General features: G+C 49.0%; 1 protein-coding gene across 1 annotated transcript in view; it reads right to left on the bottom strand.

The window, feature by feature from the left end:
* Positions 1–20,877, bottom strand: part of LOC139232980 (polyunsaturated fatty acid 5-lipoxygenase-like) — an 80,580-nt gene that overhangs the window by 17,718 nt on the left and 41,985 nt on the right. Inside the window, exons 9-11 of the mRNA XM_070863478.1 lie at positions 19,008–19,058; positions 16,311–16,537; positions 13,417–13,538 (exon numbers count right to left, since the gene is read on the bottom strand). Coding sequence (XP_070719579.1) covers positions 13,417–13,538; positions 16,311–16,537; positions 19,008–19,058 — 400 coding nt within the window. The remainder of the gene's footprint in view (positions 1–13,416; positions 13,539–16,310; positions 16,538–19,007; positions 19,059–20,877) is intronic.

The following is a 20,877-nucleotide window of genomic DNA, read 5'->3' on the forward strand; positions in this document are numbered from 1 at the left end:
TCCAAGTGGTATTTAAATGAAGTCCAGACTGAATAATTCTATCGATCTCAGTCTTGGATATACTCAACAACTGAGCAACAATAGCCCTCTGGGGCAGAGAATTCCAAAGATTCACCACCCTCTGAGTGAAGAAATTTAACCTCATCTCAGTCCTAAATGGCCGACCCTTATCCTGAGACTATGTGCCCTCGATCTAGACTCGCCAATCCAGGGGAAACAACCTCTCAATATCTACCCTGTCAATCCCCCTCAGAATCTTATGTTTCAACTAGTTCACCTCTCATTCTTCTAAACTCCAGACTGTATAGACCCAAACTACTCAATCTCTCCTCATAGGACAACCCTCTCCATCCCATGAGTCAATCTAATGAACGTCTGTTGTACCGCCTCCAAGGCAAGTATATCCTTCATTGGATATGGAGACCCAAACTGTGCGCAGTACTCCAGGTGTGGTCTCACCAGGGCCCTGTACACTTGTAGCAAGACTTTGTTACTCTTCTACTCCAACCCTCTTGCAATAAAGGACAACGTTTGCCTTCCTAATTGCTTGCTGTACCTGCACGTAAATTTTCTGTGTTTCCCATACAAGGACACCTAAATCTCTCTGAACACCAACATTTAAGTTTCTCACCATTTAAAAAATATTCCATTTTTTTTCTATTCATCCTACCAAAATGAATAACCTCATATTTACCCACATTATACTCCATCTACTACCATATTGCCCACTCATGTAACCTGTCCATATCCCTTTGTAGGCTCTTTGTGTCCTCCTCACAGCTTATTTTTCCATCTAGCGTTGTATCATCATCAAACTTGGCTCTCAGTCCTTTCATCTAAGTCATTAATATAGATGGTAAATAGCTGAGGCCTCAGCACTGATCCTTGCGGACACCCCACTAGTTACAGCCTGCCAACCTCAAAAAGATCCATTTATCCCTACTCTATATTTTCTGTCCGTTAACCAATCCTCTATCCATGCTAATATATTACCCCAACCCCATGAGCCCTAAGCTTGCTTTTATGTGGTACTGTAACAACTGTCTTTTGGAAATCCAAATCGACTACATTCACTGGTTCCCCTTCATCTACCTTACCATCCTCAAAAAACTCTCAGAAATTTGTCAAACACCATTTCCCTTTCATGAAACCTTTCTGACACTGCCTCATCGTGTTATGATTTTCTAAGTACCCTGTTACCATGTCCCTAATAGATTCCAGCATTTTCCCGACAACTGATGTCAGGCTAACTGGCCGGTATATCCCTGTTTTCTCCATCCCTCCTTCCTTGAATAGCGGGGTTACATTTGCCACCTTCCAAGCAGCGGGGACCGTTCCTGAATCGAGGGAAATTTTGGAGGTTCAGTGCACGGTTGGTGACATCACGGTCAGTCACAGACAGCATATGTACTGAAAACATGCCTTCCCTCTTGCTCTCCCTCCCGCCCTCTCCCTCCCTCCCTCCCTCTTCCTCTCTCTCACTCTCTCTCTCTCTCTCTCTCTCCCTCCTTCCTAATCTCTCCCTCCCTCCCTCTCTCTCCCTCCTTCCCGATCTCTCCATCCCTCTCTGTCGCTTTCTCTTCCCCTCTCCCTCTCCCCCTCCCTCTCTATTCCTCCCTATCTCGCTCTCCTTCACTTTCTCTCTTCCTCACTCACCCTCTCCCCTCCCCCCTCTCACTTGCTCCCTCTCTCTCACCCAACCTCCCCCTCTCCCTCTCTCCCTCACATACCCTCCCCCTCTCACCCTCTCCCTCCCTCACACTCACTCTCCCCCTCCCACCTCTTTTGGTTTTCATTTTTTGTAAATAAGTGCCCAAACGCATGCTTTGAATTTATACCGATTATTATAATTGTTCATCCCTGATCTTTGCTGCTTTCTTGATTTGATTCGTTTAGATATTAATACGACCAAGGGGAGAGAACGAGGCAGTGGGATTAGTTTGGGATTGATATGGGGCTATGGGGAGAAAGCGGGGCAGTGGGATTAATTTGGGATTGATACAGGGCTAAGGGGAGAGAGCGGGGCAGTGGGATTACTTTGGGAATGATACAGGACTATGGGGAGAGAGTGGGGCAGTGGGATTAGGTTGGGATTGATACAGGGCTAGGGGGAGAGAGCGGGGCTGTGGGATTAGGGTAGTATTGATACAGGGATATGGGGAGAGAGCTGGGCAGTGGGATTAGTTTGGGATTGATACAGGGCTATGGGGAGAAAACGGGGCAGTGCAGTGGGATTAGTTTGTTGACTGAGACAGGGCTAAGGGGAGAGAGCGGGGCAGTGGGATTAGTTTGGGATTGATACAGGACTATGGGGAGAGAGCGGGGCAGTGCAGTGGGTTTAGTTTGGGAATTGATACAGGGCTATAGGGAGAGAGCGGGGCAGTGGGATTACTTTGGGAATGATACAGGACTATGGGGAGAGAGTGGGGCAGTGGGATTAGGTTGGGATTGATACAGGGCTAGGGGGAGAGAGCGGGGCAGTGGGATTGGGGTAATATTGAAACAGGGATATGGGGAGAGAGCTGGGCAGTGGGATTAGTTTGGGATTGATACAGGGCTATGGGGAGAAAACGGGGCAGTGGGATTAGTTTGGGGATTGAAACAGGGCTATGGGGAGAGAGCGAGATAGTGGATAAGTCTGGGATTGATACAGGGCTATGGGGAGTCTACGGGGCAGTGGGATTAGTTTGAAGATTGAAACAGGGCTGTGGGGAGCGAACGGGGCAGTGGGATTAGTTTGGGATTGATACAGGGCTATGGGGAGAGAGCTGGGCAGTGCAGTGGGATTAGTTTGTTGACTGAGACAGGGCTAAGGGGAGAGAGCGGGGCAGTGGGATTAGTTTGGGATTGATACAGGGCTATGGGGAGAGAGCGGGGCAGTGCAGTGGGATTAGTTTGTTGATTGAGACAGGGCTAAGGGGAGAGAGCGGGGCAGTGGGATTAGTCTGGGAATAATACAGGGTTATTGGGGAGAGAGTGGAGCAGTGGGATTAGTTTGGGGATTGATATAGGGCTATGGGGAGAGCCCGGGCAGTGGGATTAGTTTGGGGATTGATACAGGGCTATCGGGAGACAGCGAAACAGTGGGATTAGTTTGGGATTGATACAGGGCTATGGGGAGAGAGCGGGGCACTGGGATTAGATTGGGGATTGATATAGGGCTATGGGGAGAGAGTGGGGCAATGGGATTAGTCTGGGAATGATGCAGGGTTATGGGGAGAGAGTGGGGCAGTGGGATTAGGTTGGGGATTGATACAGGGCTATGGGGAGAGAGCGGGGCAGTGGGATTAGATTGGGGATTGATATAGGGCTATGGGGAGAGAGCGGGACAGTGGGATTAGTTTTGGGATTGAAAGAGTGCTATGGGGAGAGAACGGGGCAGTGGGATAAGTTTGGGATTGATACAGAGCTATGGGGAGAGAGCGGGGCAGTGGGATTAGATTGGGGATTGATATAGGGCTATGGGGAGAGAGCGGGGCAATGTGATTAGTTTGGGGATTGATATAGGGCTATGGGGGGAGAGCGGGGAAGTGGGATTAGTTTGGGATTGAAAGAGTGCTATGGGGAGAGAGCGGGGCAGTGGGATTAGTTTAGGATAGATACAGGGCTATGGGGAGAGCGCGATGCAGTCGGATTAGTTTGGGATTGAAACAGGGCTATGGGGAGAGCGGGACAGAGGGATTAGTTTGGGATTGATGCAGGGCTATGGGAAGAGAACGGGGCAGTGAAGTGGGATTAGTTTGGGATTGACACAGGGCTATGGGGAGAGAGCAGGGCAGTGTGATTAGTTTGGGAATTGATGCAGGGCACAGGAGGAGAGAGCGGGGCAGTGGAATTAGTTTGGGATTGAGACACGTCTATGGGGAGAGAGCAGGGCAGTGGGATTATTTTGGGAATTGATACAGGGCTATGGGGAGAGAGTGGGGCAGTGGAATTAGTTTGGGATTGAGACAGGGATATGGGGAGAGAGCAGGGCATTGGGATTAGTTTGGGATTGATACAGGGCTATGGGGAAAGAGCGGGACAGTGGGATTAGTTTGGGAATTGATGCAGGGCTATGGAGAGAGACCGGGGAAGTGGAATTAGTTTGGGATTGAGACAAGGCTATGGGGAGAGAGCAGGGCAGTGGGATTAGTTTTGGGATTGATACAGGGGTATGGGGAGAGAGAGCGGGGCAGTGGAATTAGTTTGGGATTGAGACAGGGCTATGGGGAGAGTGCGGGGCAGTGGGATTAGTTTTGGGATTGAAAGAGTGCTATGGGGAGAGAACGGGGCAGTGGGATTAGTTTGGGATTGATACAGAGCTATGGGGAGAGAGCGGGGCAGTGGGACTTGTTTGGGATTGAGACCGGGCTACGGGGAGAGAGTGGGTCAGTGGGATTAGTTTGGGATTGATACAGGGCTATGGGGAGAGAGCTAAACATTGGGATTAGTTTGAGATTGATACAGGGCTATGGTGAGAGAGTGGGTCAGTGGGATTAGTTTGTGGATTGATACAGGGCTAAGGGGACAGAGCGGAGCAGTGGGATTAGTTTGTGGTTTGATACAGGGTTAAGGGGAGAGAGCGGGGCAGTGGGATTAGTTTGGATGATAGAGGTCTATGGGGAGAGAGCGGGGCATTGCAGTGGGATTAGTTTGTGGATTGAGACAGGGCTAAGAGGAGAGAGCGGGGCAGTGGGATTACTTTGGGAATGATACAGGGCTATGGGGAGAGAGTGGGGCAGTGGGATTAGTTTGGGATTGATATAGGGTTATGGGGAGAGAGTGGGGCAGTGGGATTGGTTTGGGGATTGATACAGGGCTATGGGGAGAAAGCGGGGCAGTGGGATTAGTTTCGGGATTGATACAGGGCTATGGGAAGAGAGTGGGGCAGTGGGATTAGTTTGGGGATTGATACAGGGCTATGGGGAGAGAGCGGGGCAGTGGGATTAGTTTGGGGATTGATACAGGGCTAAGGGGACAGAGCGGAGCAGTGGGATTAGTTTGTGGATTGATAAAGGGTTAAGGGGAGAGAGAGGGCAGTGGGATTAGTTTGGATGATAGAGGTCTATGGGGAGAGAGCAGGGCATTGCAGTGGGATTAGTTTGTGGATTGAGACAGGGCTAAGAGGAGAGAGCGGGGCAGTGGGATTACTTTGGGAATGATACAGGGCTATGGGGAGAGAGTGGGGCAGTGGGATTAGTTTGGGATTGATATAGGGTTATGGGGAGAGAGTGGGGCAGTGGGATTGGTTTGGGGATTGATACAGGGCTATGGGGAGAAAGCGGGGCAGTGGGATTAGTTTCGGGATTGATACAGGGCTATGGGGAGAGAGCGGGGCAGTGGGATTAGTTTGGTGATTGATTTAGGGCAATGGGGTGAGAGCGGGTCAGTGGGATTAGTTTGGGAATTGATACAGGGCTAGGGGTAGAGAGCGGGGCAGTGGGATTAGTTTGTGTATTGATACAGGGCTATGGGGAGAGAGCAGGGCAGTGGGATTAGTTTGGGGATTGATACGTGGCTATGGGGAGAGAGCGGGGCAATGTGATTAGTTTGGGGATTGATATAGGGCTATGGGGGGAGAGCGGGGCAGTGGGATTAGTTTGGGATTGATACAGAGCTATGGGGAGAGAGCGGGGCAGTGGGACTTGTTTGGGATTGAGACCGGGCTACGGAGAGAGAGTGGGTCAGTGGGATCAGTTTGGGATTGATACAGGGCTATGGGGAGAGAGCTAAACATTGAGATTAGTTTGAGATTGATACAGGGCTATGGGGAGAGAGCGGGTCAGTGGGATTAGTTTGTGCATTGATACAGGGCTAAGGGGACAGAGCGGAGCAGTGGGATTAGTTTGTGGATTGATAAAGGGTTAAAGGGAGAGAGCGGGGCAGTGGGATTAGTTTGGATGATAGAGGTCTATGGGGAGAGAGCAGGGCATTGCAGTGGGATTAGTTTGTGGATTGAGACAGGGCTAAGTGGAGAGAGCGGGGCAGTGGGATTACTTTGGGAATGATACAGGGCTATGGGGAGAGAGTGGGGCAGTGAGATTAGTTTGGGATTGATATAGGGTTATGGGGAGAGAGTGGGGCAGTGGGATTGGTTTGGGGATTGATACAGGGCTATGGGGAGAAAGCGGGGCAATGGGATTAGTTTCGGGATTGATACAGGGCTATGGGAAGAGAGTGGGGCAGTGGGATTAGTTTGGGGATTGATACAGGGCTATGGGGAGAGAGCGGGGCAGTGGGATTAGTTTGGTGATTGATTTAGGGCAATGGGGTGAGAGCGGGTCAGTGGGATTAGTTTGGGAATTGATACAGGGCTATGGGTAGAGAGCGGGGCAGTGGGATTAGTTTGTGTATTGATACAGGGCTATGGGGAGAGGGCAGGGCAGTGGGATTAGTTTGGGGATTGATACATGGCTATGGGGAGAGAGCGGGGCAATGTGATTAGTTTTGGGATTGATATCGTGCTATGGGGAGAGAGTGGGGCAGTGGGTTTAGTTTGGGATTGATACAGGGCTATGGGGAGAGAGCAGGGCAGTGCAGTGGTATTCCTTGGGAATCGATACAGGGCTATGGGGAGAAAGCGGGGCAATGGGATTAGTTTCGGGATTAATACAGGGCTATGGTGAGAGAGCGAAACAGTGGGATTAATTTGGGATTGATACAGGGCTATGGGGCGAGAACAGGACAGTGGGATTAGTTTGGGATTGAAACAGGGCTATGGGGAGAGAACAGGGCAGTGGGATTAGTTTGGGATTGAAAGAGGGTTATAAGGAGAGAGCGGCGCAGTGGGATTTGTTTTGGGTTAATACAGGGTTTTGGGCGAGAGAGCGGGACAGTGGGATTAGTTTGAGGATTGATACAGGGCTACGGCGAGAGATATAAAGGAAGGTGTGGAGATACAGCGATAAAGAAAGATAGAGAGAGAGGGGGGATAAAGTTAAATGTAGAGCGATACAGCTATCAAGATTTTGCACATCACCGTGCACAGGTGCTTGGTCCCGATAATATAATCAAAGACCCTCACCTCACACAAAATGGACACCGTGCAGACAGCTGGCACCTGAGACAAAATGGCTGCTGCATCCCTAATGCAGGTTGGGCCCGAAATGGAGAGAGCGAGGGGGTTGGAAATACAGGAGGTGAGAGAGGGAAATGGTGGGGAGAGGGGGGGTTACAGAGAGATGGATCATGAGACGAGACAACGTGAGGGGCAGAGACACAGCATGAAATTGTGTCCCTGTAATGTCGGGAGAATGGGGAAAAGGTGTTTACAGTAAACAAGCTGAGACAATGATATTGTTGTCCGTTAATGTGCCCTGGGGGTGTTGAAAGTCCTGAAAGACGAGGTTATGGGATCTCTTAAGTTTGTTTATTCACATCCCACACAGGTGTAGTGCTGATGTTACCAGTGTTCTCATCAAACTCTTTTCATGCTTTCAAGTTCAAATTCCATCTTCGTCTGTCATAAAGCTGAAGTTTTATTAAAAAATACAAAATAAATCTGGTATTACAAATCTATTTTCCCTCACCGTCTTTCTCTCTGTCCCTCTCTCTGGGCTAAAAATTCCATAGATGTAACTGCCCTGGGAGATATCTGGACACATCAATGGTGTCTCTCAGTCCCTCTCACTTGGGGAGATATCTGTACACTGACTGGTGTCTCTCAGTCCCCTCTCCCTCAAGGAGATATTTGTACACTGACTGGTGTCTCTCAGTCCCTCTCCCTCAGGGAGATTTCAGTACACTGTCTGGTGTCTCTCAGTCCCTCTCCCTCAGGGAGATATCTATACACGGACTGGTTTTTCTCAGTCCCTCTCCCTGAGGGAGATATCTGTACACTGACTGCTGTCTCTCAGTCCCTCTCCCTCAGGGAGATATCTGTACACTGACTGGTGTCGCTCAGTCCCCTCTCCCTCAAGGAGATATCTGTACACTGACTGGTGTCCCTCAGTCCTCTCTCTCAGGGAGATATCTGTACACTGACTGGTGTCTCTCAGTCCCTCTCCGTCATGGGGATATCTGTACGCTAATGGGGATCTCTCAGTCCCTCTCCCTCAGGGAGATATCTGTACACTGACTGGTGTCTCTCAGTCCCTCTCCCTCAGGGAGATATCTGTACACTGACTGGTGTAGCTCAGTCTCCTCTCCCTGAAGGAGTTATCTGTACACTGACTGGTGTCTCTCAGTCCCTCTCTCTCAGGGAGATATCTGTACGCTGACTGGTGTCTCTCAGACCTTCTCTCGCAGGAGATATCTGTACACTGACTGGTGTCTCTCAGTCCCTCTCTCTCAGGGAGATATCTGTACACTGACTGGTGTCTCTCAGTCCCTCTCCCTCAGGGAGATATCTGTACACTGACTGGTGTCTCTCAGTCCCTCTCCCTCAGGGAGATATCTGTACACTGACTGGTGTAGCTCAGTCTCCTCTCCCTCAGGGAGATATCTGTACACTGACTGGTGTCTCTCAGTCCCTCTCTTTCAGGGAGATATCTGTACACTGACTGGTGTCTCTCAGTCCCTCTCTTTCAGGGAGATATCTGTACACTGCTTTGGTCAAACTAAATCTGGTGGCATGTCCTGTTTGATATTTTCAGCTATTTCTCACAGAGTAGCTGCAGTCTCCTCCCAGGATGGGCTCCAAACAGGACAAAGGTCCATACAATGAAATGGTGTGACTCTCACTACAATATAAGGGTTTGATTTTCCATATTAAACGTACGATTAGCCTCCAAGCACAATAGGTGCGTATACCTCCATGCCCATATGTGTGCTCCCGGTGTGAGATATTCTGTGCCCGAACCCGCGAGCTCTACCACCGAGAAGGACAAGGGCAGCAGGTACATGGGACACCACCACCTCCAAGTCACACACCAGCCTGACCTGGAAATATATCAGCCATTAGAGGCCCAGAAGGTTGGTGCAGACATCAGCAGAAACCTGTGGGGAGCAGCATAAACTGTAGAAAATTCACTGTTGCGATGTCGGGAAAGGCTGACAAATTTTAAGTGGAAAATCGGTAAACGTCATTTGAAAATCCACGCATTTATCGGACAAAATGGTTACAAACTGAAATGAAGAAATCTTTGCAACAAACCAGTTCTCAAACCGTTAAGCGGGCTTGCTCGAGAGTTGACAAAATACCAAATCCAACAACGAGTAACGTTCCTTCCAGACAAAGGTACTGTGTATGTAGGCACCTTGTTAATGACTCCACGAGGCAGGGGTATGGTAATCAAACTGTGAAGACTGTAGTCCTTTATTTGCAGCTCCGAGAGTGATGACACCAAGAGGTGAGCCCCCTTTTATACTCTGGGAATGTGCAGAGACATCACAGGAAAGGGCTCTGGGAGGAGGAAGGTTATGGGGAGAACTCAGTAAGCTGAAGCATGGAAAGGCACAGCTAATGGAAAGGTTCAAGAACAGCCAGGACTGTTTTCAGTGTCAGGTTACCGAGGCTAAGAATAATGAAAAGATACTGTGGGAGGAAAACACTCGGCTCACCCTTCAAGTAAAAGAGCTGGAGGAGAAGTTAAGAGACGTACAGCAGCTTATAAAGTAGCCAGCACTAATGGGTTTGAGTCAGGAGACCACGGTCCCTGCCAGCAACAAATCAAAAGTTTAATCCTTGCTCTGTCCAAGGCAAAAGGCAAGGTATTCCTAATAAACCCGGGTATGGCCCGGGTAAACCTGGAAGAGAAGGAGGAAACTGTTCAATCACCACCTGTGGTGCCGGTGACTATACCGGTTCGGCAGCAGGAGGGTGAACGAGTTGTGGGGCGGACAGGGACAGCGGACCACCACCACCTGTGGCACCGAGTTTCAGCTTGGCTTGGCAGCAGGGAGGAGGGGCAGGCGAGCCAGAACAGGAAGGGCCAGAACCAGGGCCAATGTGCCTGGTCCGGCAACAAACGTTTGGCCCGCCCACCGGTGCTGGGGGTGTGGGGCCCCTGGAAAGTCAGTTTGTGGTTCCCCACACGACCCAACAGCTTAGGGCTATGATAAGTCACCTGGGAAAGCTCACCCCAAAGGGGGACACCTCGGTTCACTTTATGGAAGTGGAACAGGCAGGGGATATTAACGGGTGTGATGATGCCGAGATAGCAAAGATGCACCTCCTCTCACTGGACAGCAAGCTGTACAGGTCCCTCTCTGCCGAGAGCAAAAGGGGACAGAGGACATGTGCCGCTGTCCAGGAAGATATTCTAGAAGCCATGGGTTGTAATGACGGGAGTCCCTTCTCCAGAGTGGAGAAGACAGTGCAGCTCACAGGGGAAACCCCACAGGCTTTCGCAGACAGGCTGTGGCCTGTGTACCAGAGCGCCTGTAGAGGGGACCTCAACCGAAATCACCTAAGCCGGGATGAGAGAGCCCACTAGCTCCGGAGCCTGGTGGCAAACAATTTACCACGTATAAGGACAAAGGCTGAGGCCTGGTTTGACCCGAGAGATCCCCTGACCATCGAACAGGGAGTGGTCAGGGAACTGACCCGAGCCTATTGGAACGGCAGAGAGACGGAAGAGCACCCACCCAAGGGAAGGGTCCTCGAAATCAGACCTAGTCAGGACAAGAGGGAATGGTGCCACGAGGGGGGCAACCCCTCCGGTACAAAACGTACCTGTTTTGGGTGCGGAAAGAGTGGGCACTGGAGAAAGGATTGTAGAAACCCATGGAAGAGTAGCACAGGGAAGAGTTCTCCTGCCCCTGCCCAAAAGACCGAGACCGAGAAGCCAGCCCCTCCCCACACGTTTGATACCTTTCTGACTGTGCTGCGAACAATGCTGGATGGCTCTGGGAGGGTAGCCACCGCCACCGGTACCGAAATCCCAACTGCCCCATCCCAGCCAAAACAGTGACTAGAACAGACACAGCCTGTTCCCCTGTGTTCCCTCGAGTACGATGCGTGGGGGAGACCGACCGTTCAGATGGAAGTGGAGAAGGTGAAAGGGACTGACCTGCTGGATACCGGTGCATAGAAATATAGAAACATAGAAAATAGGTGCAGGAGTAGGCCATTCGGCCCTTCGAGCCTGCACCACCATTCAATAAGATCATGGCTGATCATTCACCTCAGTACCCCTTTCCTGTTTTCTCTCCATACCCCTTGATCCCTTTAGTCATAAAGGCCATATCTAACTCCCTCTTGAATATATCCAATGAACTGGCATCAACAACTCTCTGCGGTAGAGAATTCCACAGGTTAACAACTCTGAGTGACGCAGACTCTCAGGCCCCGAGGATTTATCGGCCTTCAATCCCATCAATTTCCCTAACACAATTTCCCGCCTATCCTTCAGTTCCTCCTTCTCACTAGACCCATTGACCCCTAGTACATTCGGAAGGTTATTTGTGTCTTCCTTCGTGAAGACAGAACCAAAGTATTTGTTCAATTGGTCTGCCATTTCTTTGTTCCCCATTATAAATTCACCTGAATCCGACTGCAAGGGACCTACGTTTGCCTTTACTAATCTTTTTCTCTTCACATAATTATAGAAGCTTTTGCAGTCAGTTTTTATGTTCTCTGCAAGCTTCCTCTCATACTCTATTTCCCCCCTCTTAATTAAACCCTTTGTCCTCCTCTGTTGAATTCTAAATTTCTCCCAGCCCTCAGGTTTGTTGCTTTTTTTAGCCAATTTATATGCCTCTTCCTTGGTTCCAACACTATCCTTAATTTCCCTTGTTAGCCATGGTTGAGCCACCTTCCCCGTTTTATTTTTAGCCCAGACAGGGATGTACAATTGCTGAAGTTCATCCATGTGATCTTTAAATGTTTGCCTTTGCCTATCCACCATCAACCCTTTAAGTGTCCTTTGCCAGTCTATTCTCGCCAATTCACGAATGGAATGTTAGCCTTCATTGCAAGAGGGATGGAGTACAAAAGCAGGGAGATCCTGCTGCAACTGTATAGGCTATTGGTGAGGCCACACCTGGAGTACTGCATGCAGTTTTGGTCACCTTACTTAAGGAAGGATATACTAGCTTTGGAAGGGGTACAGAGATGATTCACTCGGCTGATTCCGGAGATGAGGGGGTTACCTTATGGTGATAGATTGAGTAGACTGGGGCTTTACTCGTTGGAGTTCAGAAAGATGAGGGGTGATCTTATCGAAACATTTAAAATAATGAAAGGGATAGACAAGATAGAGGCAGAGAGGTTGTTTCCACTGGTCGGGGAGACTAGAACTAGGGGGCACAGCCTCAAAATACGGGGGAGTCAATTTAAAACCGAGTTGAGAAGGAATTTCTTCTCCCAGAGGGTTGTGAATCTGTGGAATTCTCTGCCCAAGGAAGCAGTTGAGGCTAGCTCATTGAATGTATTCAAGTCACAGATAGATAGATTTTTAACCAATAAGGGAATTAAGGGTTACGGGGAGCGGGCGGGTAAGTGGAGCTGAGTCCACGGCCAGATCAGCCATGATCTTGTTGAATGGCGGAGCAGGCTCGAGGGGCTAGATGGCCTACTCCTGTTCCTAATTCTTATGTTCTTATGTTCTTATGTTGATAGAGCAAGGAGGGGAAAACTCTTTCCTCTGCCAAGTGTCTCCGCAAGATCCTGCAAATCCCCTGGGAGCACAGACACACTAACATTAGCGTCCTCGATCAGACCAACGTCCCCAGCATTGAAGCACTGACCACACTCGACCAGTTCCGTTGGGCGGGCCACATCGCCCGCATGCCTGACACGAGACTCCCAAAGCAGCGCTCTACTTGGAATTCCTACACGGCAAGCGAGCCTCAGGTGGGCAGAGGAAACATTTCAAGGACACCCTCAAAGCCTCCTTGATAAAGTGCAACATCCCTACCTGGGAATCCATGGACAAAGATGAACCTAACTGGAGGAAGTGCATCCGGGAGGGCGCTGAGCACCTCGAGGCTCGTCACCGAGAGCATGCAGAAAACAAGCGCAGGCAGCGGAAGGAGCGTGCGGCAAACCAGCCCCACCCACCCCTTCCTTCAACCACTGTCTGCTCCACCTGTGACAGGGGCTGTGGTTCTCGTTTTGGACTGTTCAGTCACCTGAGAACTCACCCGAGAACTCGATTTCAAGGGGCTGCCTGTGATGATGCTGGGGTCGGAAACCACAGGTCATAGATTTAAAATGATTGGTGAAAGGACTAGAGGAGAAATGAGGTGAAATTTCTTCACCCAGAGGGTTGGTAAGATCTGGAACGCAATGCCTCAAAGACTGCTAGAATCAGATGCCACAGAAACTTTCAAAAAGCAATTGGAGATGTGTTTGAAGAGGACGAATTTGCAGGGTTATGGGGAGAAAGCTGGGGGTGGAGATCTTTCACAAAGCCGGCACAGCACGACGGGCCAAGTGGCCTCCTTCCGTGCTGTACGATTCGATGATTCTATGATATCATAGAAAGAAACCTGGTCACGGGCCTCCTGGAAAGGTATGGGTTACATTCGCAGCAGGCTTTGCTCACTCACCGGCGTTTTTAAGGTCTTGCAATCCCACTTCAATGAGGTCCTTAATCCAGGCCTGGAGCTCAGGATCATCTTTTACTTCCTGGTCAGTCTGATAGTAGAGCCTCACAATGTCGGTGACAAATCTGAAAGTCATGGGTACAACAACACTTTACACGCTACATACAGATCTCAGTTCTTTTACAATTCATTCCAGGGTTATGGGCATTAATGGAAAGGCCAGCAATGATTCACAATCCTTAGTTTCCCTGAGGAGCCGTCTGCTTGGGCCACAGAAGACCGTGTGGTCAAGGTACTCCCACAATCCTGTTAGGTCAGGAGTTCCAGGATTTTGACCCACCGACACCGAAGGAAGGACCGATATATATCCCAAGTCGGGATGGTGTGTGACTTGGGAGGGAACCTCGAGGTGTTCCTGTTGCTATGCCCTTGTCCTTTGAGGTGGTAGATGTTGTGTCTATAATGCACTTATGAATGACTCCATGAGGCAATGTGTTGTCCTCAAACTGTAGTGACCTTGGTCCTTTATTCGTAACTCCAGAGTGAGGAACAAGCATGGTGTGCAGGGCCCAGTATAAGAACAAGCATGGTGGGCAGCCTCTTCTACTGGGCCCTGCACACCTATTCAGGTGACCCTGAGGTCTCCCACTGCAGTGCCCTCTAGTGAACAGCCCCTGCCACAGGGGCAGGAAACCCCGGTCTCCACCAGTCGCACCCTCTAGTGGTGCCAGCATAGTATATACACAGTGTAAACCTTATTGATAGTACATCAGGTAACAAGTCTCCATCTTATGCAACTATACAGTGACTACACAGAGAGTATATCTATAATCTGCATATAAACAGTAGAGGTCGCTGGTTTGGGGAATGCTGTCGAAGGAAGCCTTGGCGAGTTGCTGCAGTGCATCCTGCGATCATCATCCTCGTAGACAGTCCTTCGAAATCGAGGAAGACTTGCTTCCACTCTAAAAGTGAGTTCTCAGGTGACTGAACCGTCCAATACGGGAATTACAGTCTCTGTCACAGGTGGGACAGACAGTGGTTGAGGGAAAGGGTGGGTGGGGAGTCTGGTTTGCCGTACACTCCTTCCGCTGCCTGCGCTTGTTTTCTGCATGCTCTCGGCGATGAGACTCGAGGTGCTCAGCGCTCTCCCGGATGCTCTTCCTCCACTTAGGGTGGTCTTGAGCCAGGGACTCCCAGGTGTCGGTGGGGATGTTGCACTTTATCAAGGAGGCTTTGAGGTTGTCCTCTGCCCACACTCGACCAGCTCCGTTGGGCGGGCCACATCGTCCACATGCCCGACACGAGACTCCCTAAGCAAGTGCTCTATTCGGAGTGCACCCTGTAAATAGTGGAGGGATGGGCATTTGTGACAAATAGACGAGGTGTCAATCACGCGGATGTCTTTGTCCTGGATGATGTCGAGCTTCTTGAGTGTTGCTGGAGCTGCAACTAGCCGGTCAAGTGGTGAGTATTCCATGATAAGAAAACTCTCTACTTATCAACAATGGCAGACGTGGACGACGAGATTCAACACGGCCTCCAGTGCAGCCTTCGGCCGCCTGAGGAAAAGAGTGTTCGAAGACCAGTCCCTCAAATCTGCCACCAAGCTCATGGTCTACAGGGCTGGAGTAATACCTGCCCTCCTGTATGGCTCAGAGACATGGACCATGTACAGTAGACACCTCAAGTCGCTTGAGAAATATCACCAACGATGCCTCTGCAAGATCCTACAAATCCCGTGGGAGGACAGACGCACCAACATCAGTGTCCTCGACCAGACCAACATCCTCAACATTGAAGCACTGACCACACTCGATCAGCTCCGCTGGTCAGGCCACATAGTCCACATGCCAGACACGAGACTCCCAAAGCAAGCGCTCTACTCGGAACTCCTTCACGGCAAACGAGCCAAAGGTGGGCAGAGGAAACGTTACCAGGACACCCTCAAAGCCTCCCTGATAAAATGCAACATCCCCACTGACACCTGGGAGTCCCTGGCCAAAGACCGCCCTAAGTGGAGGAAGTGCATCCGGGAGGGCGCTGAGCACCTCGAGTCTCATCGCCTAGAGCATGCAGAAACCAAGCGCAGGCAGCGGAAGGAGCGTGTGGCAAACCAGACTTCTCAACCACCCATTCCCTCAACGTCTGTCTGTCCCACCTGTCACAGAGACTGTGGCTCTCGTATTGGACTGTGCAGCCACGTAAGAACTCACTTTTAGAGTGGAAGCAAGTCTTCCTCGATTCGGAGGGACTGCCTGTGATGAGGAGGAACAGGAGTAGGCCATTCAGCCCCTCAACTGTATCACCATTCAATTAACTCATGGGTGATCTTAATCTTGACTCCATTTACCTGCCTTGGTTCCTATCCTTGCCGAAGAAAAATCTTTCAACCTCAGGTTTGAAATTTCCAATTGAGCCCCAGCCTCACTAGGAGAGGGCTGGAGATCTCCATTACCGTTTGTGTGAAGTGCCTCCTGACATCAGCCCTGAAAAGCTTACGCCCCCTTGTTCTGGATCCACCCACCGGAGGAAATAGTCTCTCTCTATCTACCCTCCTTTAATTATTTTAAACTCCTCAATTAGATCGCCCCTCTCTGTCAATGCGACCGGCCCTCATAATTTAACCCTTTGAGCCCTGGTATCATTCCGGTGAATCTGGGCTGTACCAAGGCAAATATATCCTTCTCAAGGTACAGGGCCTAGTCTGAAAAGAGTTACTCCAGATGAGGTCTAAGCAGAGACTTCATTCGAGAGGAAAGTCTTGGAGAATTCAAGTTCGAGTTATTGATTATCATGGGGTTTGAATTATGACAGAAAGTATTGCCTATACAGTGGGTCCTGGGAGCATTCCACTCACTAACACCTCGCTGGAAGGACCCTAATTTATCACTTACTTGTGAATGGCAGACCATATCTGCAGGCCATCATCTTTATAATAATAGCCCTTTAGTTCCTTGACTCCACGTTGTTGCAGATTGTCTGGCAGGCACAACGATTGGTAGGTGATGGCCAGGAACTCTCTCTGAGATAGCAAAAGGTGACCCTCAGGTCCAACAGCAGCCATCTTTGGAAAAAAGAAAAGAGGCGATTGAAACCTACCTGTTGATGACAACAGATCAGACTTGTGGGCGCAGTCTATAGGCCTCCTAACAGTGGCTACATGGTTGGACGGAGTATAAATCATGAAATAATGGAGGCTTGTATTAAAGGAACAACAATAATAATGGGCAATTTTAACCTTCATATTGATTGGACAAAGCAAATTGGCCAGGGTAGCCTTGAGGAAGAGTTCATCGAGTGTATACGGGATAGTTTCCTTGAACAGTACGTTGCAGAACCAACCAGGGAGCAGGCTATCTTAGATCTGATACTGTGTAATGAGGCAGGATTAATAAATAAGAACATAAGAAATAGGAACAGGAGCAGGCCATATGGCCCCTCAAGCCTGCTCCGCCATTCAATAAGATCATGGCTGATCTGATCATGGACTCAGCTCCACTTCCCCGCCCGCTCCCCATAACCCCTTATCCCCTTATCGGTTAAGAAACTGTCTATTTCTGTCTTAAATTTATTCAATGTCCCAGCTTCCAGAGCTCTCTGAGGCAGCGAATTCCACAGATTCACAACCCTCTCAGGGAAGAAATTTCTCCTCATCTCAGTTCTAAATGGGCGGCACCCTATTCTAAGATCGTGCCCTCTAGTTCTAGTCTCCCCCATCAGTGGAAACATCCTCTCTGCATCCACCTTGTCAAATGATCTCCTAGTAAAGGATCCTCTAGGAATGAGTAACCATAACACGGTTGAATTTCAAATTCAGTTGGAGGGCGAGAAAGTTGGATCTCAAACCAGGGTCCTAAGCTTAAATAAAGGAGACTACAAAGGTACGAGGGCAGAGTTGTCTAAAGTGGGCTATAAAAATAGATTAAAGTATGGGTCGGTTGATAAACAGTGGCAGACTTTTAAGAAGATATTTCATAACTCGTAACAAAAATATATCCCAATGAGAAGGAAAGACTGTAAGAGAAGGGATAACCATCTGTGGCTAACTGAGGAAATGAGGGATGGTATCAAATTGAAAACAAGAGCATACAATGTGGCTAAGACCAGTGGGAGGCCAGAGGATTGGGAAATTTTTAAAAGCTAGCAAAGAATGAATAATAAAATGATAAAGAGAGGGGAAATAAATTATGAAAGTAAACTAGCACAAAATATAAAAACAGATAGTAGGAGATTCGACAGGTACATACAGACTTCGGGACCTGGAGTATCAGGTCATTCATTGAAACATCTGTGAACTATCCCTTTTTGGCGCGGAATCGCGTCGGCCTCAATATGAGGGTGTGTCTACGATGATGATGATGATGCTGTGTGTGGGAGCTTGCTGTGCGCAAATTGGCTGCCGCGTTTCCCACATTACAACAGTAAATACACTTCAAAAGTATTCCATTGGCTGTGAAGCACTTTGTGATGTCCTGAGGCCAGAGGTGAGAGTGCGAGCGATTAAGCTCTGGCTGACACACCATATCATTCAGCCCCTAGCACGGACAACTTAATGACATCATGTTGGCCTCATTTACATGCAAACACACACAACCTGGCTGGTACTTCCCGCAGCATCGCAAATCCCATCGGACAAAGCGAGACATGTGTGGGATGGCAGAAAAAAATCAAAGAGCAAGTTATTATTTAAATGGAGAAAGATTGCAAAGTGCTACAGTACAGCGGGACCTGGGGGTACTTGTACATGAAACACAAAAAGATAGTATGCAGGTACAGCAAGTGATCAGGAAGGCCAATGGAATCTTGGCCTTTATTGCAAAGGGGATGGAGTATAAAAGGAGGGACGTCTTGCTGCAGTTATACAGGGTATTGGTGAGGCCACACCAGGAATACTGTGTACAGTTTTGGTTTCCATATTTACAAAAGGATATACTTGCTTTGGAGGCAGTTCAGAAGGTTCACTCGGTTGATTCCGGAGATGAGGATAGGTTGAGGAGTTTGGGCCTCTACTTATTGGAATTCAGAAGAATGAGAGGTGATCTTATTGAAACATATAAGATTATGAGGGGGCTTGACAAGGTGGATGCAGAGAGGATGTTTCCACTGATGGGGGAGACTAGAACTAGAGGGCATGATCTTAGAATAAGGGCCGCCCATTTAAAACTGAGATGAGGAGGAATTTCTTCTCTCAGAGGGTTGTAAATCTGTGGAATTTGCTGCCTCAGAGAGCTGTGGAAGCTGGGACATTGAACAAATTTGAGACAGAAATAGACAGTTTCTTAACTGATAAGGGGATAAGGGGTAATGGGAAGCGAGCGGGGAAGTGGAGCTGAGTCCATGATCGGATCAGCCATGTTCTGTTCTTATGTAAATCTCCACCCAATATTCACCTAAAAATCGGACACTGCTGATGAGAAAAGCAACCTTCAAAATCAAAGCACGTTCACATACCTGCATTCATATCCTTCACCTCAACGAGCAGAAAAGTGAATTGAAATGACATTTAGCATGCAAAAGAGGAGTCAGGGCAGAGATTCTGTAAAAACAAGACTCACATTGTCGGTCACTCCACCTGTAGCTGTCAGACTAACTCTGCTCTCAGTATTTATCTGCATTGTGTATCGCGTGTGAGGGATCAGAAGCTGAAAGATAAACATAGATCAGTGAGATAACGTGACTCGCCCTGAACAATCAAACCAAGGAAAGGGATACAGCAGAGATCAAGTAAATTCATGGCACAACTTCAGAACATAATAGGAGCAGGAGTCGGCCATTCGGCCCCTCGAGCCTGCTCCGCCATCCAATCAGATCATGGCTGATCATCGACCTCAACTCCACCTTCCCGCCCGATCCCCATATCCCTCGATTCCCTTACTATCCAAAAATCTATCGATCTCAGCCTTGAATATACTCAGAGACTGGGCCCCCACAGCCCTCTGGGGCAGAGAATTCCAAAGATTCACCACCCTCTGAGTGAAGAAATTCCTCCTCATCTCAGTCCTAAATGGCCAACCCCTTATCCTGAGACTGTGACCCCTGGTTCTAGACTCCCCAACCCGGGGAAACATCCTCCCTGCATCTACCTGTCAAGCCCCCTTAATAATTTTACACATTTTAATGAGATCCCCTCTCATTCTTCTAAACTCCAGGGAATATAGGCCCATTCTACTCAGTCTCTCCTCATAGGACAATCCCCCCATCCCAGGAATCAGTCTGGTGAACCTTCGTTGCACTCCCTCTATGAAAGGATATACTTGCCTTCGGTAAGCAGACCAAAACTGTATACAGTACTCCAGGTGTGGTCGCACCAAGGCCCTACATCATTGCAGTAAGACATCTTTATTCTTATAAAGACTAAAATTGTGTGTGTGTGTATGAGTGTGTGTGTGTGTGAGTGTGTGTGTGAGAATGTGTGTGTGTGAGAATGTGTGTGTGTGAGAATGTGTGTGTGTGAGAATGTGTGTGTGTGAGTGTGTGCATGTGTGAGTGTGTGTGTGTGTGTGAGAATGTGTGTGAATGTGTGTGTGACTGTGTGTGTGTGTGTGTGACTGTGTGTGTGTGTGTGTGTGTGTGTGTGTGTGTGTGAGTATGTGTGTGTGTGTGTGAGTATGTGTGTGTGAATGTGTGTGTGTGAGTGTGTGTGTATGTGAGAATGTGTGTGTATGTGTGAGAGTGTGTGTGTGTGTGTGTGTGTGTGTGTGTGTGTATGTGTGTCGGTGGGGATGTTACATTTTATCACGGAGGCTTTGAGGGTGTCCTTGATAAAGTGCAACATCCCCACCGACACCTGGGAGTCCTTGGCCAAAGACCACCCTAAGTGGAGGAAGTGCATCTGGGAGGGCGCTGAGCACCTCGAGTCTTGTCGCCGAGAGCATGCAGAAACCAAGCGTTCATGGAGGTGTGTGGGGGACCTGACCCATCCACCTCCATGGCACGAACCTGGTATTGCAGTACTTCCAGGAACGGTGCAGTGGCTCTAGGCCTTTTGGCTAAGAGCATTGGCGCAGAGTGATCCTTGGCGTGTGCAAGGTGATCTCTGGCGTTTGTGATTTGACAAAGAATTGGAACGATTGGCTACGAATTTCAAAAAAAAAAAAAAAAAATGCAGAAACCAAGCGCAGGCAGTGGAAGGAGCGTGCGGCAAACCAGTCCCACCCACCCTTTCCCTCAACCACTGTCTGTCCCACCTGTGATACAGACTGTAATTCCCATATTGGATGTTCAGTCATCTAAGAACTCACTTTAAGAGTGGAAGCAAATCTTCCTCGATTTCGAGGGATTGCCTATGATGATGGTGTATGTGTGTCAGTGAATGTGTGTGTGTGTGTGTGTGTGTGTGTGTGTGTGTGTGTATGTGTGCATGTGTATAGGGGGTGTTATATATGCAGACTATAGATATATTCTCTGTGTAGTCACTGTATATTTGCATAAGAAGGAGACTTGTTACCTGATGTACTTTCA

Source organism: Pristiophorus japonicus, chromosome 20, assembly GCF_044704955.1.
Source record: "Pristiophorus japonicus isolate sPriJap1 chromosome 20, sPriJap1.hap1, whole genome shotgun sequence".
NCBI classification, from domain to species: Eukaryota; Metazoa; Chordata; class Chondrichthyes; family Pristiophoridae; genus Pristiophorus; species Pristiophorus japonicus.